Below are 27779 nucleotides of genomic sequence, written 5' to 3'. Positions count from 1 at the left end.
CAACAAGGGTTGCGTTCCCTAGAAAATGATATACAAATAAGACATTCAAAGAAAGACAGGTTTCCATGGTAAATATGCGTGGTACGTTCTGTGTTTCCTCCCCCACATTTGGTATGGTACATTCTGTGCATCTTCCTACACATTTTGTATTCTAGTTTTAGGACATTACTATATAACAAAATAAAACATTGAAGATGTATTCATATAAGACAGGTAAAAATAATGAGTAATACAGTTTTCACTAATACAGGCTACATTGTTCTGCAAGAGTTGGTGGTGTAGGGTTAATGTAGAGCACTACAGTTTGGCATTGAGATAATGTTATCATTATGATGATGGTTGCAGTTTAGGAAATTTTATTGTTCTGACCATCATTTTGACAGCTATAGGGTGGAAAACACCTTACAAGCATAAAAAAGAATTATTATTAGTAGTAGTATTAATATTATTTTCTATACTTGATCGCAGTTTCCCACGTCAGCGAGGTAGTGCAAGGAAACAGACGAAGTACAGCCCATCCACTCATATACACATATATATGTACATAAAATGCCCATACCTGCACATATACATACATACACTTATCATCATACACACATATACACATAGGAATATACATACATATACACATACACAGAAATATACATATATACACGTGTACATAATCATTCTTGCCTTCAACCATTTGTGATGCAACCCCGCCTATCAGGAAACAGCATCACTACCCCCTGCTTCAGCAGAATAGAATCAGGAAAACAGACGAAAAAGCCACTTACTTTCATTCACACTCAGTCTCTAAGTGTCATGTGCAATGCACTGAAACCACAGCTCCCTATCCACATCCAGGCCCCAAAGAACTATCCATGATTTACCCCAGACGTTTCACATGACCTGGTTCAGGAGGCATATATAACACTAGTACCCCTTTCATGGGCCCCCTACAGCTTCAGGGCTTCAAGGCTTAATTCCTATCAAAAAGCAGGGAAATGATGGACTCCTTTGAAGGAAGAAATTCCTAAAGGAGATTGTAATTCATTTCATCCATTGACAGTGATTCACCTTCAATGAAAGTGACCCTTCACCATCAGTGTAACCACGAGCATGCAGCAGCCAATAATTATCATCTTTTATCATATTTATATCACAGCTTTCCATCAATATTATGCTGGCATCTTCCCATATCACCTTGCATTTTCATCTATGGCTGCCAGATGCATGGGTATCACTTTTGCAACTGTCAGTTGTCAACTTTGATAAGGGTTATCCCATCAAGATATTGTAGGTTAACTGATACTATGAAATTTCTGCTGGTGACATATGGTATATGTATATTGCTTTTGAACATCTGGATGTTGCATGTACATATGTGTAGGATTCTAATCCTCAGTGTATAACAAGTGTTTAGGACTGAAAAGATTAAGTACTTTATAAATATGAATATTTTGAATTTATTTTCTTTATTTTGGAAGTATTTTTGATGAATTTTCAGTTGTCCAATACCATAATATGATATTCCAACAGGTTAGACAACTTATTAAGGAACTCAAGAGGATACGTAACTTGGAGACAAGAGAAAAATCTGTGGTTGTTTCCCAGTGGACATCTATGTTGGAGATTATCCGCAGTCATCTGGAACGAGCTGGTATCAAGTGTCATTGTATATCTGGCCAAGTTGTGGTTAAGGAACGACCAGCTATAGTTAGTGATTTTAACACAAATCCCCAAGGGGCACAGGTGTGTTATGATGACATTCAGTAATAACCAGAAAGAAATAATTCTCTCTTGTTTCCTGGGTTAACCCTTTCACTACTCTGTACTTCATATAAGAAATCAGTGAGGGCTGCTCTATACTGCATATGAAGATTAATGGTTCCTGCCTTTATTTGAATGCTAAGCTGATGTTAGATTCTGCCATTAGCAACTAACAGCCACAAATGAAGAAGACCTCACACATATTAGTCACCCACAGATCATTAGAGAAAGTGTTACACATGACAGCTAGAGCTTGAGTGCGAACAAATGTGGCCTTTTTTGTCTGTTTCTCTGGGGCTACCTCACTGAACCAGGGGTACCGATGCTGTTTCCTATGGGGTGGGGTAGCGACAGGAATGGATGAAGGCAAGTATGAATGTGTATATATGTATATGTCTGTGTATGTGTATGTTAATATGTATGTGTATGTATATTCATGTGTATGGGTGTTTATTTATATATGAATGTATGGGCCATTCTTCATCTGCTTCCAGGCTCTGCCTTGCTGACACAGGAAATGGCAATATAAAAGAATATGAAATAATCTTTGTAGAATGCAATATTTATATACTCAAGATTAGTCATTTTTAGAACGAAGGAAACAATTTCGGTTTATGTTTTTGATGAAATGATTTTGTTTTTTTCATTTATTCATGTAAATAAAGTTCTGTTTAAATGTTATGTACAGTATGAGATACAAGCAGCAACAAAACACTGGTTCCTTCCAAGGCTATTTGTTATAATGGAAGGTATCAGTCACTCAAAGATCAAGTGTGGTATGTACTGAAAGGCATACAGATGATTTAAAGAGAAAAACTTGCAAACTGTTCATTTGACTGAAGAGGCACTATTATTCATAATTGTCTGTTATTAAATGTATGGATAGTACTGCTTTTAAACAAAACACTATGTATACTTTCATGAATAAGAAGCATCCATGCTGCCAACCAAGCCCTTACCCCCTTGGCATCTTCCCACACTAACATAAGAGGAAACTATACTTTTATTTTGGACTTGTTCTTCATCAACATATAAAGACATGCTTTGTATGATATTTATTTTGACTACCTCTGGGGACCAACATTTCAGATGAGTGCCACTAAAGGTATAGGCTGAAAGTTCTAAACCTTTGGTGCATTACACATGACAGCTAGAGAATGGATGTGAGTGGATGCAGCTTTTTTTTTTTTTGGTGCTACCTCATTTAGGCAGAAAATGGCAATCAGTTATGAAAAAAGGACCCAAGCAAGAATTATTTTCGTTGAGATTTATTTGTCTCTTTCTGACACTGTCTTGTTTAGCAGGAAAATATGAACAAATATGAAAACACTAAGTTAATTGGCATATCTTTTTTATTTCTTTAGGTTATGCTACTTTCCTTGGGTGCAGGTGGCGTTGGCCTAAACTTAGTAGGTGCCAACCATATGTTCATGCTAGATATGCATTGGAACCCACAGCTAGAAGCACAGGCCTGTGACCGTATCTACAGAGTTGGCCAAACAAAGCCTGTTACAGTCCACAGGTAGGACATTTACTTCTCATAGAGCTATGTGAATGTGAAATGTGTGTAGAATATATGATAGCTCATAAACAAGGTTAACAGTGACTGAATTCTCTGTATGGTGCACTGAGTGTGAGATTCTTGTACAGGACTTTGTAACATTCAAAGGTGTAGGTTTAGATAAATTTTCTGAACATTAGAATGCAGATAACTTGAACTTATTTGACTTCAGTTTTGATGATGGTTGTTTTATGAATCTTTGGCGTATGATGTTCTAGGGTGTTTTCGTATTTTGACATTGAGATATGATTCTGTATGTGAAATCTTGCACAGAATGTTTGAACCGTGATGTTGGATGGAAAAATGTTGATAGAGGAATGTTGTTTTAAGTTGTAGCAGCAAGTGATACGAGTGTTTTGTTGTTGCAGGTTTGTGGTTGAAAACACCGTTGAAGAAAAAATTTTACAACTTCATCAAAAGAAGCTGCAGCTTGCAGATGATGTTTTGTCAGGTGCTAAACGCTCTGCTAACAATAAATTAACACTGGAGGATATGAAGTCCATTTTCAATGTATTATGAACTATTACAGCACAACTAGTAATAGTGAAAAAGACGCTTATTTGTTTCAAAGAGAAATAGTCTTTCAGCATATATTTTATCAAAGATAATGATCTACATGATAGAGATGTCAGAAGAGTTTAGAGTGAGAAATGGAACAATAACTACTAACAACCAATGAGATTTAGCTATGGGTAAACCTGAGCATTTTTAAGAGTACTGTTTCTTTTATGGCAGGGTGTTTTTAGTTGGAAGATAGAGCATCAGTTTTATTATGATGTTCTTACTAACAATAAACTGTAATCAATGTTTCAGATTTATGTATATAATTAAATATCTAGTATAAGTTTCCTCAGCATATTTAATTGGCTCTTCAGTTTGTAAAGTCATAGGTTATTTTATCCATTCAAGAGCAAGTTTTTGTCAGAGAATCATGAATATATTATTGTTTATTTTTCACCCTCATACTGTTTTAGAGTTGATAATCCTTATGTTTAAAGTTCATCTTTCAAATACAATGCATAATTTTTTTTCATACATTTTCCATTTCTCGTGTGAGCAACGTAGCATCAAGAATAGGCGACTGAGCCTTAGAGGAAGAAATGCATCTTATCTAGCTGTTAATGTTAAATATGTTCTTTAGTCCTTTACAGTGTAGATTTTTGGTGTGGATTTTGTTTTTTTAGAACCTAGATGTTTATGATAATTCTTTGCACTGCATCTTCACTCTCATCTGTCTGCCTTTGACTACACTTACTCATGACTATTTCATACTATCGCATCCCAAAAATGTTTTCAAGTTAGTTTGCCACTAATCATCCTTACATTATACTGATCAACTGCACATTCAGTGCATTTTTATATGTAAAGAAATGCATGGTGTACATATTTAAGTTCTTAGAGGTACTGGCATTAAACCATGATGCTAGTGGTTGTTATTTACATTTTGATTCAGCTCTTCTGGTTTGGCAGTCCTGCTATCCAAGGAACACTTTGTGTCTGGGATATTCTCAAGCATTTAGAAAATAATTTTCTAAATAAATTGAAGTGCCACTCACACAGATGAAACATTGATTACATTTATTGTGCCTGCCTTTTAATGTACGTCACTCTTTTGCCAACAGTATGAGGTGCTCCAAGTATATTTTTAGGTGTACATAGTGAGTTGTATGGTATTTGAGACTGTTTTTGTCACAAACAAATGTAATTACTGAAGATTTCCTTCAGTAAAATCTTGAAAGTGTGATAGCTTCAGAAACTATCATACAGTGTGAGGGAGTTTCCAGAGGGAACAGGCGTCAGAGTTGTAAATAAATAGATCACCAGACAGGAAAAAGGGAAAACTCCTGCAATGGATAGATTGTCTAAGTGGAAGGGAGCAAAGGATGCAAATGGGTTATGATTACCAGTAGAGTGCCACTGGGTTCTGTTCTGGGACCATTATAATACCATAAATAAGTTTGCAGATGATCCAAAGGCAATAAGGGAAGTGAAAAGTAGGGAGGATTGCATCATCTTACAAGGGGACCTTTACAAACTCTTTAAAGGTGGTGTGATACATGGTTAATGAAATTCAACCCAAGTAAATGTAGAATAACTAGGATGTGTCACAGTAAAAGAAGGTCTCGATATGATTTTCACCTAGCTTCAGACAAGGTGCAGGAATGTTTATGAGAAAGATTAATGAGTCTACATTGTCCCTAACCTCATAAGTGTCCCACCTTATGAGATTAGTAAATATTTGCATTCAAGCACATGGATAAGGAGGTATTCAGCAAACTGTTTACATCATAGATAAGACCAAAATTAGAATAAGCTTCTGAAATTTGGTCACTGCACCTAAAGAAGGGCTACTAGAGGGTAGCAACAAAGATGGTGCCTTAATTATGATAGCCGAGCTCCAGTAAATGCAGGTGACTAAAGTTGCACTTGAAAGAATGAGGGGTGACCTGATAAAAATTAGGTTTTTAATGTAGAATAATGAGGTAGACATTCAGCAGTTCTTCAAGATGTAGGACTTGACATATAATAAGCAAGAAATTTTTAAAAATATAAGGGTAAATGGATTAAAATGACAAGGCATGGGGTTAATGCAGCCAGCATGGAGAAATTTAAGATACTGTATGTATAGAATGTTCAGATGAGGCCTCACAAGTGTATAATTCCCTCAGTACAGTACAAATGGATGATTATGGGCTGGCTACTGCCATAGTAAAATCACGTGCTGACCATTTACAAAATTCACCTGCAACTAGTGTAAGCATATACATATGAATTTTATATGTACATTTCCCCTGGGGATAAGAGAGAGAGAATATTGCACACGTGTTCCCTGTGTGTTGTAGAAGGTAGCCAAGGGGTGGGTCACTGGAACTCTTCCATTCCTGCAATACTTTCCCTTTTAAAAGCAGGAATTTTTCCTCTAAAGCTCTGCCATCTGTTCTTGATGCTGCCTCTCTCAATATAGGAAATGGTGAGCATGTGCAAAAAAATTGTGCAACTGTCATGCATTTCATAGCTCCACCTTTTTCACCACCACCCTCTATTCAGTAGTAATTATGTACAAATCCATCATGTTTTGTAACTTTTTTGTGTTATAACTCAATAATTGGTTTTGATCCATTTTCCCAAGTCATTAGTTTGCTTATAACAGCAAGACTTTGCACATGGGAAATCCAGCACATTAGGTGATATTGACATATGTGCTCAAGGGTGGTATGTCTAACATAGATTTCTATTTTCTACTTTTATAGACATGATAGTAACTATTTGCAGTGTATTCCATTACCTTATACTGGTTTTGGAGGCTTGTCTCTCCACAACTCGGTCTGGAACCTGTTTCTCCTTTGATCAACCACAGCATACATACCCTCCAAAACCTAGTTTGACACACACACACACACACACATCCTGGCTGATCTGTTGCGAGTTGAAAAATTTTGGAACCTGAACACCTTTACCATTCAATCTTCAACTGAGTTATGGTTTCTATGGTAGTTGTAAATATAAATTTTGGATATGGTATTAATGGTAGTTGTAAATATAAATCTTATAAGCACATTGAAACGAAAAGACCTTAAAAATGAAACGCACTCAGAATCTTTTATTTTAAAAATGAAACACACTCAGAATCTTTTATTTTCTTTACATTACAATACAGTACAACTGGGTGGGTAGTGAAAATATTTAATGTCATCAACACAAGCTTTCTGTATTGTGCCAGAAGACCATTCCTTTTCACTTTTTTTTTATTTTTGGCACGAATGCTTTAAACAGGAAAGTTTTCCATCACAATATCTACATCCTAACATTTGCACCACTAAGATTTACTATTAAACAGGCAAACAAAATTACCAGTTGAGAGATTAATTGTTCACTAACTTGTTTCTGTAACATGAGATCACATCATTATTACTAGGAATCAGCTCTTTAACATCAGCAATTCAAGGCAAGTCCTTACCAAATAAATTTTTTTAACATTTTCATTGTTATATTTATCCCTCCATATTTTTATCATATGGAAGCAATATTATCTTCTTGGTAATCACTTAACTGTGACAAGTGGAAGACATGGAACAAGAAGGAACCCTGAGGGTAGCATAATCACTGGAAAGTTTGACATCAAAATATAAAGAGAGAATTAACATTGGGTGGCTGCTGTTCTCTATTCTGTGAAAGGAACTAAATATATGATAAACAGAATGACCTGCAACACAGAAATATAAAAATTCCTGTAAAACACCACCATTTTACTGAGCACTGTATCAACAACAACAGAAACGTCTTATTACGTATAAATGCTGAATGATCACATCTCTCCATCAATTACTTGGGCTATTAACCAGTAAAGCAATAGTGGAATCCCAACCTGTTCAGTGGGGATAATCTGTAGTTAACATCAGTACCACCAACTGTTCAGAATTGTCAGGGGACAACAATGACAATCAAGGTAATAGTGTATCTTATGCTAAATGTTGGCCTTGTACAAAAATAATGAAAGACTAATATGAAAGAAAGGGCTTGAGCAATTTGAATAATTTTTTCCCCATATAATTACACATGAAATGCTCAATTTAAATTTCCAACACAAAAATCATGAGTAGTGTCAAATTCAGTGGTGAACTGGTCCCTCTTAATATTCTTTTTAATGCTGTAAAGAATATTCTTAAATTTACTTGGCTTTTGTAACTTATTATACGGATAGATCATTTGTATGATGAACAGTACAGTACAGTGCAGTACAAATGGTGATTTAATCCCACATAATGGAGGGTCTCAATCAAATCATGGCACAGTCCTGTTCATCATGCTGCTCAAAATATGAGTAGAGAGCAAAACTTAATTCATAAATGGTATATTACAGGAGTTATGCTTATTCCCAAACAAATATAAGGCAGATTCATTCATGGTCACCTCACAATCATGGATGTGAACCACATTTAAGAGTACTGTACAATAGTTCACATTTCAATCACAGGTTGTGTAAATCAAAACAGTATGAGTAATTAATCTATTCCATATAAAGGTATTATACCTAATTAATGCACTTATGTAGTTAATGCATAAAAGTCAAGACTCTGAAGACCACATGTGCAATGTACATCTACACATAATTATAACAAAGTGGTAATACTATAGTCCTACTGCCCAAAACATTAACTACCTTGATAAATAAACAAAAATATACTAGAAAAATATATAACAAAACACAGCTCATTTAGCAGAGCTAATTCTACATGGCTTTTCACATAATTATGAAAGAATCCGTTTCATTAATGATATGTAATAAAGTCACTTGGTTTACCACTTATTTTGAAAAATTTACTGATCACTTAAACGTATTAATATATTTGCTAGAAGTTGAGTACTGTACATCTTTATCACTAAAGGATCTAAAAAGTTTATCAGGACTTGATATATCGTTAACAACATATGTATCAAGAGATTTTACAATAAACCAACTAAGTATCCTTTAGAAAAATGTATAACATACCTGCAGGTATATTTATACTGCACCAGTTTTACCCAAACAGTCAATGCTGATTATTACACTGCACCTTCATATTACCTGCAGCATGACACTAAACAAAACTAAGCACCCATAAATAATGCTGGCCTCCTAATACTCATAAAAGCAATGGGGAAAAAAAATTTAACTGAACCACTATCAGTACAAATACTGAATGCCAACAAATGAATTCCTAACAAATAATTTCTCAAGCACTTCTCTATCCTTGAAAAATTTGTACAAGTATTCTCAGAAGCGTGGTTCAACTATAAAGACCTAGTACAATTCAAAGAATACAACTCAAAAACTAGCAATGAATGAGTTAAATGACCACCAAAAACTAGTATAGTGAACATACGATAAGCTTCCTGCCAAGAAAGATAATACATATGAAGTTTCTATCTAGTAAGGAATTGCAGGAACAACACCTAACTAGCTACTACTTTCAACATGCTAATTTTCCATTATCAGATTAAAAATGATATACAGATTTTCACCCTCATAACATGGGTGTACATCATTAACTTCCAACCAACATGGGCTTCCGTTCCAATGTGGATACAGAGTTTTCCAACTCCCGGGCAAACTCCTTGAGAAACTCTCCATACACCATTGGTTCCATATTGCGGCCCAAGTGGTAGATGAGGAACCAGTCACCCAGGTTGCACTTCTTGGCGATCAGGTCGAGGTTTGGCCTCCCTGCCCATCGGCCACGAACCTGGAAAGAGGGTAAGTAATCATGATTACTCCTTTAGACTTATCTGTCCTATCTTAATAATTCATCAAAGATTAATCAGTATGTTCTTTTTACCAAATCCAAGAAGAATAAGCACACTCTTGTTTCTTAAAACCCTCTTTATTTCCCTGCAATTAAATTTAGATATTATCGATCAATAACCTTGACCATAAATAAAGTATATTTGTATATCAACAGCAACTGAGAAAGTGAGTTCTAATTTCTGCATAAAGGAAACAATTTCAACCGGTCATCCAGTATGAATATAATTTATACAAGGTTAAATAGTGCTTTGTCATGTAATGAAAATATCAGCTTCATCTTTTGACAGGACAAGAGCACCGAATAAAACGGAAAGTACCCGAATACCACAAGTACACTTCAGTTTGAAGCATTGGTATTACTTTCATTCTGCTCTAAATTGGGATACGGTTAAGTAAAATCAAGCAGTTCTGATAGAATACACACAACTGCGCAATTTCATTCCTTCTGCCTAAATCATATAAAGAAAGGGTCTGGGTCAGAGTAACTTGAACTCTGTCCCACAACACTACTGAGTAAATTAGAAACATATGCCCCAGACTAGTGAGGATGTAAGTAGACACCAGAATTATTAGGTTTCTCTAGTTAGGCTTTATTACTGCGACAACTGTTGTGTGATAACTGTATTAGTATGAATGTATTTGCAAGAGGTAATATCCAAAGAATTGACATGGTGAAGGGACTGAGATTAGAGGAGAGAAGGGGGAGAGGAAGATATGGGTCAGGCAGCAAGGAGAGGGTTGCACTGATGGAGAAAGTGTGCTCGTAGTGTACACGTTGCTCCATTATTAGGTCACTTGTCGTGGTGCCCGGGAGTGAGTGCTGGGCAGCAGTCTGGAGAGGATGGTGTACGGAGAACAAGGGGGAAGGGAGGGTGGCTCGCCCGTACCCTCCTGCAAGGCTAATGTCTTCACCATGTCCCGCGCCACATTAGTCTCCTAACCCCACACTCTCAGTGCTCATGTCCTCTGAAACATGATGACATGTATGCCACATCAGGTAATCAGAACTAAGCTCCATCAACACAGTTTACATTCACTATTAATGCCACAGTAAAATCTAACTGGGCAATGTCGCAACTTCACACTCCTAGTTTACGAAATAAAGTTATATAAAAATACAATAAAGCGATGACAAAGATATCCAGACACTGAAAATATGAATATATACGTCAGTGTGTGATGAGAGACAGAACACAAGAGGAGGAGGAGGATGTGAAAGGGCATGCCGAGAGAGGGAGGGCACAGAAAATGTGGATGATGTGGGGGTTATGCAGAGAGAGAGAGAGAGAGAGAGAGAGAGAGAGAGAGAGAGAGAGAGAGAGAGAGAGAGAGAGAGAGAGAGAGAGGATGTAGAAATGGTGACGGAGAGCGGGGCGAAATACTACATTCATCACGCCGCCACAGGAGACATCCAAACATGTGGCTCACCAGGGAGGGAAACAGATACTACAACAACCTTGGCATGAGACAGGAGTACAGAGAATTTCCAGTCAGAGATACGAACAAGACGCACGAGAAGTGGGAATGAATTTTTAAAAACGATGCGAAAGGTATGGAAGACGCAAGCTTACAGTGGGAAGAGAAGCAGGATGGAGATGACAAACTTGGGAGGATAATAGGGAGTCAGGAAGGTGTGGCAAGTGTCAAGCTGGAGGTAAAATCAACATGGAAATATTACGTATAACTGCCGCCCTGGGATTGGAGTGATTAACAGCAGCGAATTCACTGGACCTGCTTCTCGTAGCTACTGAGATAACGAACATATAAATGATAATTCACATCGACCGAAATGTTCAGTGTGGCGTCTCGGTTGGAAACAGGATACAGCCTATGACCGCAACCGCCCGCATCTGGTCAGTCCGTCCCCGTCAGGTGGGTGGCGGAAAATGACAGAAGCAGCACGGATGGTTTGGTGAAGATGATGGCATATGCAGGACATCAGATGATGGAGGAAGGACGGGGCTTTCTGATTTAAACATGTGTGCTGCCTCCCCTACGCATCTTAAAACGCGCCCGCCCTCAAGCACGTACCCTCAGCTCCGGCTGAGGAGGATTGAAGAACGAGTACATCATGTCAGTTAAAAACGAAATTAAACCCAAGATTATCAACTCTGCTCACCGTAGTGATGCTGATGGCGAAACCAACGTTTGACAAACGACATGTTCCTTGTTTAGGTCGATCCACTCACCTCACCTTCGAGACCAGAGGCGGACACAGGGGGTCAGTAAGGCCACATTTGGAGTGGGTTTACCGCAAAAAAAAAAAAAACTACATCGAGGAACCATTCTCCAGGGAATCATAGGGAAAAAAAAATGCGAGCACCCTAGCTGCACAGTCGGTATGACTGTGGGAGCAGCCTAGCCAGAGGAGGAGGAGGAGGAGGACGGGGGATGAGAGGCGCCGGCGGTGGGAGGGAGGAGAGCGCTAGCCTCACGCCGGAAGTAGGGCGGGCGGTGCCTCAACTCCCTCCTGTTTCCCGCAGACTAAAGGGGGGCATTGTTGACCTAATGGGAGGGCGCCATCCTAATTGGGGGTCCTGTCAGTGTTAATGGGGAAGGTGCCATCATCCCAAATTTCGTGAACAGTGATGGCCCAATGGGAAATACCTTTATGATATATAGCGTGGATCTCACGAACGCCCTGTTATTTATAATGGCAGACACTGGTTAAATGAATGGGTTCCTGTTGCTTTTGGGTAAGCAACGGTATGCTGTCAAGCTAATGGGATAGTCATAAGTCTCACGTGGATTAATCCTGTGTTTCATTTCACACACACACACACACACACACACATATATATATATATATATATATATATATATATATATATATATATATATATATATATATATATATATATATATATAATATATATATATATATATATATATATTATATATATATATATATATATATATATTTTTTTTTTTTTTTTTCATACTATTCGCCATTTCCCGCGTCAGCGAGGTAGCGTTAAGAACAGAGGACTGGGCCTCTGAGGAAACATCCTCATCCAGCCCCCTTCTCTGTTCCTTCCTTTGGAAAAAAAAAAAAAAGAAGAGAGGGGAGGATTTCCAGCCCCCCGCTCCCTTCCCTTTTAGTCGCCTTCTACGACACGCAGGGAATACGTGGGAAGTATTCTTTCTCCCCTATCCCCAGGGATAATATATATATATATATATATATATATATATATATATATATATATATATATATATATATTTCTTTCTTTCTTTTAAACTATCCGCCATTTCCCGCATTAGCGAGGTAGCGTTAAGAACAGAGGACTGGGCCTTTGTGGAATATCCTCAACTGGCCCCTCTGTTCCTTCTTTTGAAAATTAGAAAAAAAAAAAAAAAAAAAAAAAAACGAGAGGGGAGGTAGTTCCAGCTCCGCTCCCTCCCCTTTTAGTCGCCTTCTACGACACGCAGGGAATACGTGGGAAAATATTCTTTCTCCCCTATCCCCAGGGATATATATATATATATATTGTGTGTGTGTGTGTGTGTGTGTGTGTGTGTGTGTAATGTTCAATGTATCATATTTTCATAAATTATGACTACAATCGTTATACTTATTAACATTTGTTCACCGTTTCCCATTAGTGAATTGGGTTCTCGTTAATTCGATAACAACAGGCATATACGTCTCAGGATGACACTGTATTATTATATTCAATATCGTATATTTTCAATGTCATTTTTATTTGTAGTCGCACTGCTACTGACACCACTACTGCTCACGCGGGCAACAACCTCCCTCAGAGGACAGTGACAACAACAGGAGGGTGGCGTGAGGGTGAGGGGTTCACATTCAGTGTGGGTGGGAGAGGGTCAGAAGCGGGGCCGGAAGGCTCAATACGCAACCAGCTGTGGGGAGGACACCTGAATGATGGCTAATTGCACCCAGCCATACTAGGAGGATCCAGCCATATCAGGTGGACTCGGCTATACCAGGAGGACACTACTGCACCAAGAGGAAGCAGCGCTAACAGAAGGACCCATCAATAACAGGAGGACCCACCCATATGAGGCAGACCCCGATATACCAGGACGACCCAGCCATATCTAAATAGACCCAACCATACATATTAACAGGCACCATATACACCAGGTGGCGCCCATCTACACTACACCTCTAATGGACCCAACCATACTAAGTCCACTTCTTTATCCAAGTCTCCATCTACACACATTATGAAATGTAGGATACCAGCGTCGTCCTCCAGCAGACAAACCTCGTCACCGAGCACCCGGTCTTCTGTTGTCTGGTCTTCCTCATTACTCCCGGGCGCGCCAAAGTGGACTCATCCGCGCCAGATGATGCCATCCTGGCAGGCGACGCAAGCTAAACACTGGCGCAACCGTGACGCCCTACCACACCTTCTCCAGGGGGTGTTTGCTGCTCCAAGGATACGGTACCATCAGCGGCAGAGAGAGCGTGGACTCCTTTAGAGTTACTTTTGTGCTCCGATGCAAGCAGGGTCCGGTAACGCCTACATCATTCATAATATTGACTTACAATGAAGCCACATCCTCCTTAAACATATGATGTATGATCGGAATGACGAGTATTGATAGAACATCGAGGGAATAATCACCATTATGTTTCAGATTAACTGTTCATTACCAAAGCAATATTTATTATACGAACTCACCCCTCGAGCCTTTTCATGTGGACTGACAGTCTTACAATTCCCCCCACGAAGGCTTAAACACGCCTGCTTTTAAGGAATCATAACTCTATCAATGAAAAAGGTATGTTCCATCCGCTACCAATGTGGGCGGTGAGAAGAGAAAGAAGAGGAAGTCAGAGGTATTGCAGAAACCATCTCTTGGTAGGCGTTTACAAGATACAGAGAATCAATCAAAATACTTGGGGGACGTTATCGGACGTGTAAAACCGATTATCATAAGTGCGATGTGTTATCGGACAGCTAAATCCGATCAACACCCTTGGAAAGACACTGACCGACGTTTAGAACACAATTAACACACTTAAGAAGAGCTAAAGAACGGTTTAGAATCAATTAACAATCTTCAGAAGCGTTGCCGGACGTTTAAAACCGATTAACATACTTGGGAAGCGTTACCAGACGTTTAGAACACGATTAAAGCACTTGGCAGGCGTTAGCGGACGTTTAGAATTCATAATCATACTTGGTAAGGTGTTACAGGACGTTTCACAGCCAAACACGGTAAGACCATCGTTAAGGAAATTCTGAGTATCCTACGCCACACATACCACCCTTCCTCCTGGCCTGTGAGGTTCCACAGGATGCCCTGCAGATGCGCACTGTGTGTGTGTGTGTGTGTGTGTGTGTGGGCGAGGTGACCTAACTCGTCTTCTTGGGTAATGCTACGCTGACGTCGCGTCCACTTCCTTTACCGCGTGCCATCTTAACCCCATACGTCACCATGGCGAACGCAAGTTGACCAAGAACATTTTTCCTCCTCTTGCTTACCTATTGACGTCCTCCCCCCCCACACACACACGTTTCTTTTTTAATTATCCCTTCAGTCAATGTCAAGCCTCGATGAAACGCGAGCGTCTCTCGTTAAACAAGCGTTTGCCTTGCGGCGTCCGAGGCTAATCTTAAAACAAGTGTTTGTCTTCACTGACCCAAATACACTATTGTCTGCTTCGACGTCAGCCTTAGTCTAACCAAAGGCTTCACAAAAATGAACTTGCCTCTGACATCTCAAATCCAACAACTACAATATTATGGAGGATGTTAATGTCTTGATTTGACGCGAGCGTCACAGAATGTGAAGACATCGACCTTCAAACCGATGTTAAGTAGAGATGTTGGATATCATATCGGGCGAACACTTACGTCTTTCTCCCCTCCGTTCTTAGGAGACTTCTTGACTCAAGCTCGTCTCTAAGAAACGCACTGACAAACAAGAAACAGGATGTTTTCTGGTAAATTCCTTGGGTTTTTTTTTTTTTTTTCGTCAATGAGAAATGGGATTCACCCACACGAAGTCAGTTCTAAAAATGACAGATATATATTGTAAGACGTGTAATCAACGTCATCAGTCACGGACGTTGAGCCATCACAAGAGTATACGTTAAGCGGTAATTTTCATCACCAAGCACCTGACACTTGACTATAAATCATCACTCAAAAGAAACGAAAGAATCAAGTAAAACTTGACTTTGAGTAGTGGCGTCCATTTTTTTTTTCTTTTTTTTTTTCGTCTTAAAGCTAGCCAGCCAGCCACTCACGGTCGTCCACGACGATGAATATAAATGATAAAATGAATGTTCTCCCCGATTGCCTGGGGCCGACTGGCCAGCCGTCTGAATGCCACGCCGGCCAATGGCCGAGAGGAGCGTCCCTCCCTAGTGGCGACGCGGGGGAGAAATACGAACTGCACTGCGCCGTGAACCAATGTTTCAATTTTCCCTCTCGAATCAAAGGAATTCAAGACTCCTACAACAAATAAATCCATTGGGCGAACAGGATCGCGCCCATCGCATCTAAGATTCCTCTCAGCGGTGTACGATACTTTCAAACAGACAACTGGCAACAGACGCCAGTCCTCCTTAGCTGTCACTAACTGTACTGCACAAAGTACGAATAACATTACATGTATTCAGGAATTTAAGCATTACCCTGGATGGGTATAGGTATGTATGCAAACTTAGTAAATTCCCTTGACAAAGTACATTTTCTATTTACATTGTTATATACAAACTGAAAAAAAAAAATGCCTCGTGGTTAGTACTACACACTCGATAGCTCTGACGTACAGAATTTCCATGAGCAATTCAAAACGATACGTCGGTCAACAGGCAGTGCGTACTGCCTAGAGAGCAATGGTGTAGATGAATCTTATCAAATAAACCGATAAACTTAACAAGTAAAGCCCACAGGAGAACAGACACCTAAAACATAAATACCGAATCCACCCACAAGAATTGATTCGACATGCGCCAGTAATGACACCCCGAGAACACACACACCTAACCTGTGCCAGTAATGACATTCGCTCAGCCTTTGTGAATCTTGACACAAACACACATGTAACCGAATCATCAACATGAGCACTACACAAATCAACCTATCAACTGCCAAATACATCCACATAAAAGGACATGTCAATACAATGACGTGTCCACTGACAAACAGAAAAAGACAGACGCAAGCGGTTATGAATTGATGACAAAAAGTATATACGCTATGTGCTGAGGCAGATCGTAACGGCATTATCCTCCATAAAACAGGAAAAAACAAAGGAGCGAGGTTGTTCCTCCATCCACAACCAACACCAAGTAAGTCCCCCCACTATTTATTTACAACCAACAGCCTAGCCCCTTCGCCTGAGCGATTTCTAAGCACAATCCAACCAATCCCATGGCTTTAAAATAGGCCTCAAGAGGATAGACATGAAGACCTGGGCAAGTAAATGCAAATACTAAAAACACCATCACACTCGTGGTTAGAAAAATACTACATCGACGTCTGTCAGTCCAGTTAACCGTTAACAATGTATCTAATTTCCTGAGCCCAGTTGCAGGGCAGATGATGCAACACTGATGGTGAACTTATTCCACTTCATGTTTCCTTATAAAAATCTGCATGGCAGCTTATCTTTCACATATACTGCACGGAGTATTCTATATCATATTTATTTCCTGCTAGCAGTTGAGCCAGAGGGAGAGGTGGGCGAGGAGGCACCTTTTGCTTTGCTCTCCTGCTTCTACCGCTAGTATCTAGAGAATGCAAGCACATCCTCGTTATGGACCATCAGGTCTCCTGTTATCCGTCCTTCCCGCGCACTCCCTTGCACCTGATATCACCCACAACAGCCGAGCTCCTCCAACAATAGCCAACGGCTCCATCACCACCAACAAAGACAAAACTAGGCTTCACCACCAACCACCAGTATCCAGCCCCACCATGAACAACACGAGCCAAGATGTGGAATCCCGATAGATCGTAAGGCGACCTCCCCTAAGAAACATCGCTTGCAGTTAAACATCGCTTGAAATTTCAGACCCTGTCTCCTCTTCCCGTTGGGTGCCCTTGGGCTCCCCACCTCTGCTTTAGATAGTGCTTGAAGACGTATAAAAAAGAGGGGTTCCTGAGTAACGTAACCTGCCCAGATATTACGAATTTGAAGATATGTATTGACTGACACAGTGACGAAAGGTTTACTGATGTGGCTGAGGGTAGCGGAGGGAGAGAAGAATAAAGTGCTGATCAATCTCCAGCCATCAAGGCGATAAAGACATGAAATACAAGCGGGAGACAGTTAGGTTGTGGGTGTTGAGGGGCTGAGGTGGGGGTATGAGGGTAGGGCAGGACCGCGGGCTGCCTCGCCCGGCCAGCAACAAGGAGCCCGCCCGTCCTCTGCGCACCATCACATATACTTCATACCTGATCAATTTACGCTATAAACTTCTCGCGTAAATCACAGTGAATCTAATTTAAAGAGTTTGTTAACGAGCGTGTGTTCTACGAACTCCAAGTTAGTACAATGAAAAGCCGAAGGCGCCATCGAACAGATCCACAGCAAGCGAGGAAAAGTCTATCAATTAATAAATAAACGGATGGAAAGTCGGCAATACAAAACTAAGAGAATGGGACAGACGGGTGTGTAGAGCGCAACACTATCTGTCCCCAAGCACTTCACGCTCGAAGGGCATCAAAAGTAAATTAACGTGACCCTGGACGAGACAAAAACACGAGAGCCAGACTGACTGACTGACTGACTGACTGTGTGGCAGGCGGGTCGAATGCTCCTTGCACACATACGTCCCTTATCGTATTCTTTCACTTTTGTTTCCCTCCTTCCTTCTGTGTGTGTGTGTCTCGGTTTTCGCAGGACGACAGTTGTGTTCCCTGCGCTGATGTGACCTTCACATCCCTTGCTGCCGTGGTCGCCTACCCCCCACCCCCTCTTCACAATCCCCCACCTCAGACACAAACACACACACACACACACACACACACACACACACACATTAACTCAACCCACCAACAGTAGCTTCCCACACCCCCCACCTCCTTAGTGACTCCAGGACGCCACTATATATAATTTCGTAGACACCGCCACACTTGCCATACGACCCCACTGACCCTCCCACCCATCCACCCACAAACACCCCATACAAGCCACCCTCCCCCCACCACCACCACCACAAAAAGTCCCTCCCAGTAAGAACTGTTCCCCTTCACTGGCTCCCTCCTCTCTCGGGGTCGCCATCTCGGCCTTAACCAATACTCACTTTCCCTCTTCTTATGCAACAGTCCTGCACACCACCCCCAGCCAGCCCGGCGACCCCCCCCCCCCTAAACTCGCACTAATGGCAATTGACCTTTAGCAAAACATTCTTGGGGAAGGTACTTTTCCTAACCCTCATACAGGGGTCCCTAGATCTTAAATAAAAAAAAAATACCAACAATTCAATGACCATAATAGATGAACATGCAAAGCAAATAAAAACGTGTGGGGTACAACAGAAACTTGCACCACAGCAGCCTAGCCTAGGTATGACTCACTCTCGTTCGCTATCTGCAGTAGTTCTGTATTTCTGAGTCTTATCACAAAATAAGAGTAACTTGGGGAGAAAAAAAAAAATGTTGATACTGAGATACGAGCTTACATATGCACACGTTCCTAGACACAGCGAGGGTACAGTCGTGAAGTTTACGAGCATCAAGTACTATATAAAATTAGGTCAACGGCAGTGACTCAGGGTACTTGTTATGACCCCGGCTTCATCAATTATGTAAGATCCTTAACCATGAGACTCTGCGCCGGCGCGGAGAAAGATATAAATGCGAGGACTAAACCAGTGAAGACTCTTTAAAAAGTTTAGATAGTGGGGAAGGGAAGATAAAGTCATGTAAACGTTTACGCCTGCCAGCTGGTATGACAGAGAGAGGCAATGCCTTAGAGGAACCTGAAATCAAATACCGGCGACTAAACGACCTTGGGGATGATCAAACAGAAAGCCTCAGTCTGAGCAAAGGGGGAGAACCCTGTCATGCGATGGATCTCTGTGACTAAGATGTTTTCATACTTGGCTCTCAACACAGTGTTCCTTCGCGACTCTGGCAGCACGATGAGTGCACTTCTGGTTCCAATGTTCTCCTATGGGGTTCTTTTGACGAACTGTTCATCATCTCGATCACAGAGAGATAAATATGTCTGCATATATGTCTAACTGTACGGACATTCCTCTTTGTTTCAATATAGACAGAGAGCAAGCAAGCAAGGGGACACACGTAAGTTCTCTTAATCTTAAGCAGCTCATTGGCAAGACCTTCGACAACATCGCCCCAGACTGCGCAGCAAAGTGGTAGACTATTGAGTAATGTAGAGAAAGGTCCGTCTGGTTCTGTCAATCCACAGGAAACGAACTAGTTCAAGATACTTATCAGACAACAGAAAGATTATGAGATGCAGCTCACGAGCGTAAAACTCCCTCCTAATATGTACAAATGGATCACACACACAACACACACACACACAAAGGAGGGAGAAATATAGATGGGACCACACGAGTGTAAAAACTCCCTCCCCCTGGAACAGTACAAATAGATAATCACGAACAAGCACAAACCGTAATTATTTCATCCCCCTCCCCTCTCTCCCTCCCTCTGCAACTAAACTGTATCAGTGCAACCAGGACACATTGGCTACCTGTTGGATATCGAAAGACGTCGACCTCATCAGATTTACCATGAACTTCGCCCGTAGCATAACACAGGTTTGCGGGGGTGGCGTGAAGTGGAGCGGAGGAGGGAAGAAACTGCCCATTGTTACACAAAACCCCCCGAACTCCAGCATCGCGAAAAACTCAAATTTCTGACTGATAAAAACAACCCTTTGGGAGGAGACACACACACGAGAGGAAAGCCGATTGTTGCACCACATACGATACGAGTCTCGTCTTTCTTACCCAGGTAACCCAAGTGTTGAAAAATGGAAAAGAGGAACCGAAGGGAAATGAAACAAGAGATGGGGAACGAGGCCATGTCTGAGATAGGGACGCACCCAGCATGACCTGCTCCCTGGGAGATCCAGACGAGAACCAATTGGTCGACCATGGAGATGTAAACATAGACCTTGGTCGACCATGGAGATGTAAACAAAGACCAACTGGTCGACCAAGGAGATGTAAACAAAGACCAATTGGTCGACCATGGAGATGTAAACATAGACCTTGGTCGACCATGGGATTGTAAACAAAGACCAACTGGTCGACCATGGAGATGTAAACAAAGACCAATTGGTCGACATGTGCATTCAAACAAGGACCCAATAGAAGACCACGGAGAGTCAAACAAAGACCAAAACTGATGGACAATATAGATGTAAACAAGGACCAAAATAGTGGACCATGTCGACTCAGACACAGACCGCAGATATAAGGATCTGGACGGAGGCCAAGAACAACACAGGGGGGTACACTGTATACATGAAGATCTCGTACAGAACTTGTACTTCGGACTCCAAACACCCTCCTCTGGGATGCTGCCTGGTCTGTGCAAAGAACTGGCCAGTCCTTGTGGTGGTGGGTCCTGCCCTCACATTAACATGGGGGCGTCTCTGTCAATTTAGCGACCAGAGCCGAATCTCTCGGGCCATAAACGACCAGAGGGTCAAGTCTGAGACCATCGGGACTTGACAACCCGGCCAGCCAGCCTGATCTCAAAACATGACCCAGGCATCCACCCCGACCCACAAGCCGTAACGCGGCTGGCTCTTGTCCCTTTATTCTACGGATCTGAATTCGCCAATCAACTGGATCGAGCAATACTAGGCAAGCTAATGCATCATGCGATCGGCGTATGGCGGCTGGCAAGTCGAGGATGAGCCGTTATGACGACTCGTTTCAATTCACCGATGGGCTCTGAGAAGCACTTCATCATTTCGGGTTCCCGCCCCATCAGTTACGACCATCCCCACACCTTTTCTTTTTTTTGGAAGCAGGTTTTCCTCATCTTCATGAAAAAAATGCTATCGTTTTCTCCTTATTCGTCCATTTGGTTATGTTTAAGGCTATCCCCGGCGCCTCTTCTATATCGACCCGTGTCCGTGAGTGGACAAGGATATGTCCTGCGATAACCGTGAAGTGGACAGGAAACATGCGAGTTCCCTCCCTTGATGGCCTGGTATGTCCACAGCTGCCAGGGTTCGACACCCCTCCTCCTGTATCTACATACCAAAAGTATGTACTGACAAACTGACAGCGTACCACACACACACACACACACACACAGGGCCCCGAGACAGCCAAAATACCGGAAGGTCTCGAAAAACTAGGTCAGGTCAGGTCAGGTCAGGTCATGAAAGGTCAACGGAGCCGCCAAGTCATCCCGTGACCCTCCAAGCTCAGAGGCTGTAGAAGTCACTTTGAATACCCTTTCGGGTCATCTAGATCATGGGGGGGAGAGACTATACAGTACAAGGCATCCTGGGTCACGTGTCAAAGATCAGGTCACTTGGCGTTATGAAACTCTTCCTGAAAATAACACACACACACACACACACACACACACACTTGGGCTTCCGTGGTGTAGTGACAAGCGTCGGGTGACGAATTCGGAGCGCGGTGGCAGCCAGCCCACAGTAAACCCAACTGTTCATCCTGACCCTCGGAGATGGTCGATAATAATGGGTACCTTGGCTTAAGCTGGTTGTGTGTGTGTGTGTGTGTGTGTGTGTGTGTGTGTGTGTGTGTGTGTGTGTGTGTGTGTGTGTGTGTGTGTGTGTGTGTGTTTTATATACTAAGTTAATACTGAGTTTTCTGCCTATGGCCGAACCGAACACACAGAACAGGACCCTTACATTCTCTCTCTCTCTCTCTCTCTCTCTCTCTCTCTCTCTCTCTCTCTCTCTCTCTCTCTCATCTCTCTCTCCCATCTCTCTCTCTCCCATCTCTATCTCCTGCAACTACACTACACGACGTGTATTTAGGCACTGATGTATCAAGCCCCCACAGCTGTCAGCTGTTCCCCGGATGAACAGTTACACCCCAGGCCTGGCTGGGCACCAGCACCCCCTGAGGGGAGGGAGGAGGGGCAGGACTTCACCATCCTCACCACACTTAACATTCACCATCCTCACCACACTTAACATTCACCATCCTCACCACACTTAACATTCACCATCCTCACCACACTTAACATTCACCATCCTCACCACACTTAACATTCACCATCCTCACCACACTTAACATTCACCATCCTCACCACACTTAACATTCACCATCCTCACCACACTTAACATTCACCATCCTCACCACACTTAACATTCACCATCCTCACCACACTTAACATTCACCATCCTCACCACACTTAACATTCACCATCCTCACCACACTTAACATTCACCATCCTCACCACACTTAACATTCACCATCCTCACCACACTTAACATTCACCATCCTCACCACACTTAACATTCACCATCCTCACCACACTTAACATTCACCATCCTCACCACACTTAACATTCACCATCCTCACCACACTTAACATTCACCATCCTCACCACACTTAACATTCACCATCCTCACCACACTTAACATTCACCATCCTCACCACACTTAACATTCACCATCCTCACCACACTTAACATTCACCATCCTCACCACACTTAACATTCACCATCCTCACCACACTTAACATTCACCATCCTCACCACACTTAACATTCACCATCCTCACCACACTTAACATTCACCATCCTCACCACACTTAACATTCACCATCCTCACCACACTTAACATTCACCATCCTCACCACACTTAACATTCACCATCCTCACCACACTTAACATTCACCATCCTCACCACACTTAACATTCACCATCCTCACCACACTTAACATTCACCATCCTCACCACACTTAACATTCACCATCCTCACCACACTTAACATTCACCATCCTCACCACACTTAACATTCACCATCCTCACCACACTTAACATTCACCATCCTCACCACACTTAACATTCACCATCCTCACCACACTTAACATTCACCATCCTCACCACACTTAACATTCACCATCCTCACCACACTTAACATTCACCATCCTCACCACACTTAACATTCACCATCCTCACCACACTTAACATTCACCATCCTCACCACACTTAACATTCACCATCCTCACCACACTTAACATTCACCATCCTCACCACACTTAACATTCACCATCCTCACCACACTTAACATTCACCATCCTCACCACACTTAACATTCACCATCCTCACCACACTTAACATTCACCATCCTCACCACACTTAACATTCACCATCCTCACCACACTTAACATTCACCATCCTCACCACACTTAACATTCACCATCCTCACCACACTTAACATTCACCATCCTCACCACACTTAACATTCACCATCCTCACCACACTTAACATTCACCATCCTCACCACACTTAACATTCACCATCCTCACCACACTTAACATTCACCATCCTCACCACACTTAACATTCACCATCCTCACCACACTTAACATTCACCATCCTCACCACACTTAACATTCACCATCCTCACCACACTTAACATTCACCATCCTCACCACACTTAACATTCACCATCCTCACCACACTTAACATTCACCATCCTCACCACACTTAACATTCACCATCCTCACCACACTTAACATTCACCATCCTCACCACACTTAACATTCACCATCCTCACCACACTTAACATTCACCATCCTCACCACACTTAACATTCACCATCCTCACCACACTTAACATTCACCATCCTCACCACACTTAACATTCACCATCCTCACCACACTTAACATTCACCATCCTCACCACACTTAACATTCACCATCCTCACCACACTTAACATTCACCATCCTCACCACACTTAACATTCACCATCCTCACCACACTTAACATTCACCATCCTCACCACACTTAACATTCACCATCCTCACCACACTTAACATTCACCATCCTCACCACACTTAACATTCACCATCCTCACCACACTTAACATTCACCATCCTCACCACACTTAACATTCACCATCCTCACCACACTTAACATTCACCATCCTCACCACACTTAACATTCACCATCCTCACCACACTTAACATTCACCATCCTCACCACACTTAACATTCACCATCCTCACCACACTTAACATTCACCATCCTCACCACACTTAACATTCACCATCCTCACCACACTTAACATTCACCATCCTCACCACACTTAACATTCACCATCCTCACCACACTTAACATTCACCATCCTCACCACACTTAACATTCACCATCCTCACCACACTTAACATTCACCATCCTCACCACACTTAACATTCACCATCCTCACCACACTTAACATTCACCATCCTCACCACACTTAACATTCACCATCCTCACCACACTTAACATTCACCATCCTCACCACACTTAACATTCACCATCCTCACCACACTTAACATTCACCATCCTCACCACACTTAACATTCACCATCCTCACCACACTTAACATTCACCATCCTCACCACACTTAACATTCACCATCCTCACCACACTTAACATTCACCATCCTCACCACACTTAACATTCACCATCCTCACCACACTTAACATTCACCATCCTCACCACACTTAACATTCACCATCCTCACCACACTTAACATTCACCATCCTCACCACACTTAACATTCACCATCCTCACCACACTTAACATTCACCATCCTCACCACACTTAACATTCACCATCCTCACCACACTTAACATTCACCATCCTCACCACACTTAACATTCACCATCCTCACCACACTTAACATTCACCATCCTCACCACACTTAACATTCACCATCCTCACCACACTTAACATTCACCATCCTCACCACACTTAACATTCACCATCCTCACCACACTTAACATTCACCATCCTCACCACACTTAACATTCACCATCCTCACCACACTTAACATTCACCATCCTCACCACACTTAACATTCACCATCCTCACCACACTTAACATTCACCATCCTCACCACACTTAACATTCACCATCCTCACCACACTTAACATTCACCATCCTCACCACACTTAACATTCACCATCCTCACCACACTTAACATTCACCATCCTCACCACACTTAACATTCACCATCCTCACCACACTTAACATTCACCATCCTCACCATAATCAATATTCACCATACTCACCACACTTAACATTCACCATCCTCACCACACTTAACATTCACCATCCTCACCACACTTAACATTCACCATCCTCACCACACTTAACATTCAGTCTCTCACCACTTTACTTCTCACCATTTTCCTTAAAACAAAATCAACAGAACAAAGCACAACGAACGAGCGTAACTAAGAAGAGAGATACTGGCGTCTTTTGAGTTTAAAAAAACGGTTGTCTTCACCATGAATTACGACGAAGGTAGACACACACAGCGGAACAGAAACTATCTCAGCTCAAGTTACTTAGCCAGACACCAATTCCCGTTCCCCTACAGCAATGACGTTATCTCCGTTTCAGCACGACGGTGTCTCTCTTATCACGGCATGACCCACGACCTTTCCAATTGGGTCATAGGTCAGGTTGGCAGAGTCAGGTTCAAGGGGCTAAAAAAAAAAAAGGGGGGGGGGGTGAATGCATAACTCAGGGCTGTGTGACTGTGACCATAGCCACCTCACAATGACACTGGTTCTCAGCAAGAAGTGTAAACCTTTTTGGTCGATCAGGAAATTCCTTAAATACTAGATATGTGAGTGGCTTCCCCACCTCCGCTTCGACTCCGCTGTCTTTTATACTGTTGCGACAACATCTCAACACTTGAGTTCAGCTGGACAGTGTGTGCGCGCCACGCTATCTTACACAAATATTATACTTTCATTAAAGACCCCCCGTTAGTGGCGCGCTGGCAGCAATAGAACGATAAGTAACAGTCAAAAACACGGAAGTCCCCTTAACAGAAGGTCAAGATGAACTGCAAACACACTAAGGTGGAAAAGAGGTCATATATCTATCAAATTCGACGAGCTTGGCCGTCGTGAGGATACAACACAAACAAGATTGTGACTAAACCCTCGGCTTTCTTTTAACATCTCAACACATCCGTAATGTTCAGGGGGGAGGATGTAGCCTAGCCATCACATACACACACACACACACACACACACACACGCAGCCTAACCGACGGAGCCCAACGCCATTATTCGCACTCCCGTCATGAACAGAGAGAAACCTGCCCTGGTAGGCTGCCCTCTGCAATTTAATCTGCAGCTCCCTCTCTCCTGAGGCCCCCAGAATAATGAATAACACACTTTACCAAGTGACTCTTCATATCTTCCCACCATAAGCTCTCTAACTCAAAGTTACCTTGCTCTCCGTCCAACAATACTAAGCCATTCCAAATGCCACGGCGGCAACCTACATAATAACACTCAGTGCTGGCAGTGCTCTGCGTTGACAATCAAGCACACATGTGCAATGAGTTAGCATGGTGCGGTCATGCAAGCGCCACATGACGAGAGGAAATTAAAAAATGTTTACACCAAAGACGTTTTTCAGCGCCTCGCCCTGGGATAGGCCCCGGTCGTACCCAGCCAACTCATGCCGGGAATAACAAGCCACAGAGACCACACTCCATTTATGGGCGGTGGGCATAACACAGGCTGTACAGACCACACACTCCCAACCGTGTACGACGCAGAGTAACACGCCGCACACACCACAGACCAATCATGGACGGCAAGGCACAGCAGGCCACAAACATGACCAAACCTTTGCCCTCACACAACGATCCACTTCCACGAAAACAAATGACGATCTTGCTTGCTTCTACCACAACACCTCACCAAGTGCGCTCTAGTTTCAAGGTATCGACCAGTAACTTTTTTTTTCCAAGTAAAAGTTCAATACCAGTAACAATAGTAATCTGAGAAGACTTTCAGTCACACGTCAGTCCACACAGTACGGGCCTCCTTGGAGTGGTGGTCAGCGAGGTCAGACCCGCATGGGTTCGAATCCTGGGCGTGGCAGTCGGCCCACACCCAATGCAGGTGTTCATCCTCCCATCAAGACTGGTCGATAAATGAGTACTTGGATTAAGCTGAAGAGTGACGAGGACTGCATCAATTTTCAAGGTGACCTAGACCAACTCTTACAGCTGGTCTGACACACACACACA

At 42.2% G+C, this 27779-nt stretch overlaps 2 protein-coding genes across 3 annotated transcripts in view; one reads left to right on the top strand and one right to left on the bottom strand.

The window, feature by feature from the left end:
• LOC139751021 (uncharacterized) overlaps positions 1–3984 on the top strand; it is a 66351-nt gene extending 62367 nt beyond the window's left edge. For both annotated transcript variants that reach the window (XM_071666102.1, XM_071666103.1), the window contains exons 20-22: positions 1522–1734; positions 3117–3274; positions 3682–3984. In XM_071666102.1, coding sequence (XP_071522203.1) covers positions 1522–1734; positions 3117–3274; positions 3682–3832 — 522 coding nt within the window. In that variant the 3' untranslated portion in view covers positions 3833–3984. The remainder of the gene's footprint in view (positions 1–1521; positions 1735–3116; positions 3275–3681) is intronic.
• Positions 3985–6931: 2947 nt separating this feature from the next.
• LOC139751022 (innexin inx2-like) overlaps positions 6932–27779 on the bottom strand; it is a 55960-nt gene continuing 35112 nt past the window's right edge. Inside the window, exon 4 of the mRNA XM_071666104.1 lies at positions 6932–9537. Within this exon, the coding sequence (XP_071522205.1) occupies positions 9340–9537 (198 nt within the window). The 3' untranslated portion in view covers positions 6932–9339. The remainder of the gene's footprint in view (positions 9538–27779) is intronic.

Source organism: Panulirus ornatus, chromosome 10, assembly GCF_036320965.1.
Source record: "Panulirus ornatus isolate Po-2019 chromosome 10, ASM3632096v1, whole genome shotgun sequence".
In the NCBI taxonomy this organism is placed as follows: domain Eukaryota; kingdom Metazoa; phylum Arthropoda; class Malacostraca; order Decapoda; family Palinuridae; genus Panulirus; species Panulirus ornatus.
This window is presented reverse-complemented; position numbering and strand designations above follow the sequence as displayed.